The sequence below is a fragment of the Stegastes partitus genome, unplaced genomic scaffold, assembly GCF_000690725.1.
Source record: "Stegastes partitus isolate 25-593 unplaced genomic scaffold, Stegastes_partitus-1.0.2 Scaffold2032, whole genome shotgun sequence".
Lineage (NCBI taxonomy): Eukaryota > Metazoa > Chordata > Actinopteri > Pomacentridae > Stegastes > Stegastes partitus.
In genome coordinates, this window is record NW_007579763.1 from 100780 (window position 1) to 106954 (window position 6175).

The 6175-nt window shown below is 44.2% G+C and overlaps 1 protein-coding gene across 1 annotated transcript in view; it reads left to right on the forward strand.

Moving 5' to 3' along the window:
- LOC103373625 (voltage-dependent N-type calcium channel subunit alpha-1B-like) overlaps positions 1-5586 on the forward strand; it is a gene marked incomplete at its 3' end in the record, with an annotated part of 96041 nt that extends 90455 nt beyond the window's left edge. The window contains exons 18-19 of the mRNA XM_008303548.1: positions 1880-1942; positions 4885-5586. Of these exons, the coding sequence (XP_008301770.1) occupies positions 1880-1942; positions 4885-5586 (765 nt within the window). The remainder of the gene's footprint in view (positions 1-1879; positions 1943-4884) is intronic.
- Positions 5587-6175: the final 589 nt, after the last annotated feature.

The window sequence follows — 6175 nt, forward strand, 5'->3', positions numbered from 1 at the left end:
GTAGCATTACATCATATGAGAGCAAAATTCATGTAAAAAAATAAAAATAAAAATAAAAAATAAATAAATAAAAATCAAAGAGTACATTTTCAGTTGCATAACAAATTTCTAAAAATAGAATTTCTTGTTATTTATTTCACAACAACAATATTTCCAGCAGTGGAAAAATCTCTACGTATTACAGTTATTATACTAACATTTTTGACACAATAAGCACTGCCTGCAGTTCAGCCTAAACATCTGTTCGTTTTTGTAAAGTGACTGTTGGTCACAGCTGAGTCACTAATTACTTCTTAATTGTGGGGAACAGTAATTTTTTTTTTTTAAAGAAACATACCATGGTTTTAATTAACTATCATGATTTAAGCTCTAGATTAGTTTCGTTTTTCTGACGGAGCCACAGGTCACCTGTAATTCAAGGATCATCATAAAATCTGATTATTCTTTCTATTTTTACGGCTTTTTTGCTTTTATTTTTTGGGGGCTTTTTAAACAGAGTTAGAAGGTCCAAAGGTTTTTAACCCTATTCAGGACTTTTGGGGTCTTTTGGACCCCAAGATGTTTTTTTCAATATAAAAAGAGGGACATTTGTCATTCATTTGGAGCCAACAGTACGTCAACTTAATCAGAAAATGTGTTTAACATAGTATAAAAGTCTGTAAAGAATAACAGCAAATATTTTGCACATATTCTTTCTTGGGGTCCAGTGGACCCCGAAAGACCTTCTATGTGTGGCAACATGAAAGTCCTGAATAGGTTTTAAATCTTCAACCTGAGCATCCACCTCAGTATAATAATTTTTCTTTTATTCTGAGGATTAATTTTAAAATAAAGCAGATGAACAAAGATCAAAGCAGCACAAAGGAAAAAGACGAGAGAGTTACACGAACAAGATGAAGGAGAAACTTAACGTCAGCTGTCAGAAGTTCAGAGTTTTTCTAACACGATAATGACAGTGATGTCTTTATGAGAATGGATGGCTCCTGTCACGCTCAAACCTTCGCCCGGCCGCCTCTCCACCACCACCAGCTGACTGACAGCTCCTGTGTTAACGAGGAGACGTGTTGCGCCTCCGAATGCTGCCTCGTTTTAGAAAAGTGGTGTGAAACTGGAGCTTTCCCAAACTCATCAGTGATTTATAGCCGTAAAGCTCAGAGTTAGAGTGTGTCCTATTCCTTGACACTGATCTGCTTCGTTTAAACAACAAAACAAAAAGCAGCTAATTGAACATTTCTGCACAGCCCTTCATGCGGTTTCTTCCTTTCACTCACTTGACAAAGCGATCGTCTCCGAGTCGCTCTTTAATTGCCGCCGTCCTCACTGAGAACGAGGTCAGTTCGACTGGAGGAGATGATCAGCTATAAATCACTGGATGTCATCCCCCTTTTGCTCTGTTATTACTGCTATTATGTGACCCTCTGTTTTCAGTGTTCTCCGGATATTTTAATTTGTGCTTTTGAACAGTGTGTTACAACTCCAGTGAGCGAGCTCGTAAGCAGCTGCTTTTATTTTGAAATGACTGTTTTATGTGTATTCTGTGCTCTGTTTCGGAGAAACTCAGGGTTTCATGACAAAACGAATCAAAGAATCTTGACTAGAAATGGTTTTAAAGTCCACATAAGCCTCTATGAACTGAATTTGTACTCGTAAAGTTATTAGTAGTTTAAATTTGATTCTGTTCTTGTTTTGGAATGAAACTCCTGAACAGTTTTTTGTCACGAAAATGTCACTGCTGACAGACGTGCTTTTGTTGCCGCACAGATCAGTTCTTTACTGTGAAGCAGGAGGGGACAGGTGGACGGACAGACCGGCCGTCCACCTGTCCCCTTCACATTTGTGTCTCATTTTTTTCCTTTTTGTTTTTGTTCTGCATGTACAGTTTTGTAAAGCAAAATCGAGATGCACTCTCTCGCAGGTCGTCCGTCAACAGCATTCAGTCACCGTGAGTTATCACTCTCTGTTACAATATCCTCCTCCTTTCGTCTTCACTCCTCCTTCCTCTCCGTCCTCCTGTCTTCTCCCTGATCCCTCCCTTTGCCCTCCTCACCTTCTGGCCCTGTTCTCGGCTCCTCTCTGTTCTCTCTCCTCCTCTGGACCTCCATAAGTTGTCACAACTTCATAGCTGGTAGAGTGAAATGTACTTGTGATTCTTATACTTTTAAATAAAATATCATGACGAAATGCCTCAGAGGGCAGAAAAACACCATCACATGTTGCGCTGTGAGGCCGGTGTGGGTGTAATTTTGAGTGTAATCGGTAAACAGTTGTGTTTCCCCGCAGCTTTAACCGGCCGTCGATGGCTGCGGCTGATCTGTGTTTGCTGCCTGCAGTAATCCATCTTTGCTCTCTGATGTGAATAATTTGTCTATAAATGTTTAATTCCTCTGAGTGTTGCGATCACCGCAGGCAGTTTGACATTTCTGGTCCGTTTGCCATCGCTTTAAAGACAGTATGAGTGTCCAGTGAGCTGCTGCCGTCCCAGCTGACTTAGAAACAGCACTAACATCAGCCTAGAACTGCCCTTTTTTTGTGTGTTTTTCAGTGTGCATGCGGTTTGTTAATCACAAAATCTCTGGCTTTCCTTTCTGCAACCATGCGAACGCTACCTGTCTGTCTGTGAATGTCTTCTGTCTGTCTTTTAGGAGTTATTCAGTCTACTCTTCTCCCGCCCGACGTATCTCGAGGTACAGCTGATCGATTGGAACTAACTTGACTAACCCATAAAAGCTAAACCGAAGCCATACTGTGCACAAACGTGGGACAGTATGCGAAACCTTCACACGTGATAGATGGAAACGCGAACACAACAAAGGACTTTTTTGATTGTGTTTTGGATTGTTAGGAAAAAGTCACGTTTCGTCCATCAGTGTGACCTCAGACCATCTTCGTCTCAGGAGTCGGCTTGTTGTTCTGCTTAAAGAAAAGTTACACAGAATGCGAGGAATGGTCATACATCATAGCATGTTTTCTTCCTGCCTGCCCCATTTACACATGACCTGTGTCGCACTGAATTTGAAAAAAAAAGATCTACATGGTCGCTGTCAGACTTACTGAGGTTTGCAGCCAAAATGAGCAGAAGGAACAAGAACAGGAGCTTAAAACTGTCCAGGTGTAGCGATATTGTGGTTTTGTTGGAATTTCTGATGGGTTGCACCATCAAGCGAAATTCAACTGAACTTTTCTCCTCAAGTTTTGCAATAATTTCCAGCAGTAGGAGCCTCAAAGGGCATCAGGGGCCTTTGATCTACACATATGTGGTGAAATCAGGCCTGGAAAATGTCCCTCACAGTCTTAAGGAGATCCGAGGATGGATGAAATACAGTTGTGACTCGATAATCCAACACTGAATGTAAAACCTTCTTGTATGTCGGATAGCAAGCTGTCGGATTGTCGATAGGGAGGTCGAGATAAAAGGAGGGCTTGATGCTTGAAGGGTAATTTGTTGTTAATATTCATTGTTTATAGTTGTTATCATAGCTAGTGTATTGTTAGAACACTACGCATCGCTGGATTTCACGCCTAATTGACCGATGCGTTTGTGCATGTTCTGGCCACTTCCACCCCGGGGGAGCGCTCCGACGGGTTGGAAGCGGCCGAAACGCACAGGCTGCTGATGCCAGTTTCGTTAGTGGTCACAGTTCTGTTTCCACCATCAGGTGGCAGCGGTGGTGGCGGGGGAGTGGCGGATACGCTCCACCGTTGCCATCCGTGTTTACTTCCATAAACACTGAGCATGCTCGCTGCATGTGATGTCGTCGTGTCCTCTTCTGCGCATGCGGGACACTTTTGGGTCGTATGACGTTCACACAGCAGCTCATATACAAGTCGCATTTAATTGGAAATATGAACGAACTCGCAAAAGAATCGGATTTCGCAAAAAAAAAATCAAAGTTAAGCATTAGGTCCTGCAGTGTGAACGTAGCCAATCTGTTCAGTCAGATAATACACTATTATCCTGATTTGTGACATAAAATGTCATGTCGGAGTCGGAATCCAAGGCTGTCGGTATGTTAAGGCTGTTTTCTATGGGTTCTGTTCGTTTTTCCTAAAAGCTTGTCGGATAGCAACGTTTTGGATTGTTAAGGGTCGGATTATCGAGTCATGACTGTATATGTGTGTAGTTTAGTCTTTGTTACTCACTAGTTAATTACAAACTTTTGGAGTGTTGGAGAGTTTACTTTAGCGAAGCAAGTTTTCCTTGAGTTTGTGCACGAAGTTTGTAGAAGGTCGCGTGCAGCTTTATGCTCAACAAAAAGCCTGATTTTAGTTTAAACATTCATCAGAGGAGGAAGCTTTGAATAGCAGCGTATGAAAACACTGCAGAGAGGATTTGACCTTTGCTTGTTTTTGCCGTCCAAACCAAAGAGTAGAACGTCTTTATGAGGAAAAAAATGAGCAGATTACTGCAGATGTTTTGCTATTTTTCGACACCATCGACCTTAATATTGTCTTATAGACTTGCAGGGTTTCTTATATTAAATTTCTGCTTCAAATCAAAGCCATGTGGAGAGATTTCAGTGTGAAGGACCAGGTCATATCCTAACAGGAGGAATTTTAACCATCTTGAGAACCCTAATGAGCTAATTTCATGCTGGATTTAAGCATTTTCTCCATGTATTAGTCACTCATGGTAAGTGAAAGCTTTACCATGGTGGACATGTGTGCTGATGCATCCATAGACCTGGTTCTGTCTTATTTATTCATTAGGGGCTTGGTGAGTATCATTCAATTAAAAAAAACTGTGTGGAGAAGATGGTGTGGCTATGGATGAAAGCGTGGATTGCGATGTTCACCCTAACCTCATACAACAAGATAAATGTAAAGCTTGACTTGTGTTGTTTTTCACTGTCACATGATGTTTTTCTGTGGATTTGGTGTTTGCAGCAAGGAGCAGCAGCGCTCGGCTAAAGCCATGTCAGTGTGGGAGCAGAGGACCAACCAGCTGAGGAGGCACAACCTGAGGGCGAGCAGCGAGGCCCTGTTCAACGAGCTCGACCCCGAGGAGCGCCTCCGCATGTCCACCGCCCTCCACCTGCACCCCGACATGAAGACCCACCTGGACCGGCCACTCATGGTGGAGTCCAGGAACGGCGACAAGCCCAGCCGGCACCCGCCAGAGGGAGGCCGCGAGGAAGCCGGAGACCCGCGGCCGGACGGGGAGACCTTCCACACCCACGGCAGGAAGCACCACCGCCACTGCGAGAGGAACGGGGACGGAGGGGAGGGCCGGGGAGGGAGGCACCACGCCCACCACAGCAGAGGGAGGGAGTACAACGGCGACAAGGAGAGGAGAGGGGAGAGGAGCCAGAGCCGAAACGGAGGCCAGGGACACCGACACCACCCGGCCGGATCACCTGAGGAGGAGGCCGGCGACGAGAGAGGCCACCGGCACCATCACTCCCATCGTCCACCCAAGGAGGGAAACGGGATGTTGGCCAACGGAGCCCAGGCAGAACGGAGGGGGAGAGGGGGAGGAGAAGGGGAGAGCAATGGCGAGAGGAAGGCTCGGTGCTCCCGGATGGCCAGAGCTCAGTCGACTCTGGGCGACGACTGCAAGAGGAGCAAGAACGGAAGCAAAGGTTACAGGTGAGACTGCAGATAAACTACAATCCAAAGTGGTTTTTGTTTTTATTCTCGTAGATTAATCGTAGCACCTGGACTTGCTTGAGATCCTTGAAGATGTTCCACCTCTCATCCAAGAGGCTTCATCAGTTCTGACTGACTAGTTGGGAGTTCCAGATACTTATATCCTAAAGGAGCCATTAACACCTGAGTTTCTGTTTCAATTGGGGGTTTGTTGCTCCTCCCCCTCGTTATGCGAGTCATTCGTGCTCCCCCTGCCACAACGGGGTTCATTAGGTTCTTTTGTGGCTAGATGTGAATGTGGTTTCATCTTCCTGGGGTGGGGAGAGGCCGATGAAGCCTCTTGGATGAGAGGTGAAACATCTTCAAGGAACTCAAGCAAGTCCAGTTGCTACGATAATAGCAACACAATTTAAATTCAATATTTGAAAGTTCTTGTTTTGATCAGTATTCTTCTCATGACAGTGTATCAAATTGTCAGTGAAAATAAAGTAGTTAACCTACAGAGAGTTATTAAAATGATACTAGTTTTGCTCACTGACTGCTGCAGTAAATGTATAAATAAGCCAAGTCAACTTAAAAGGTGATGATA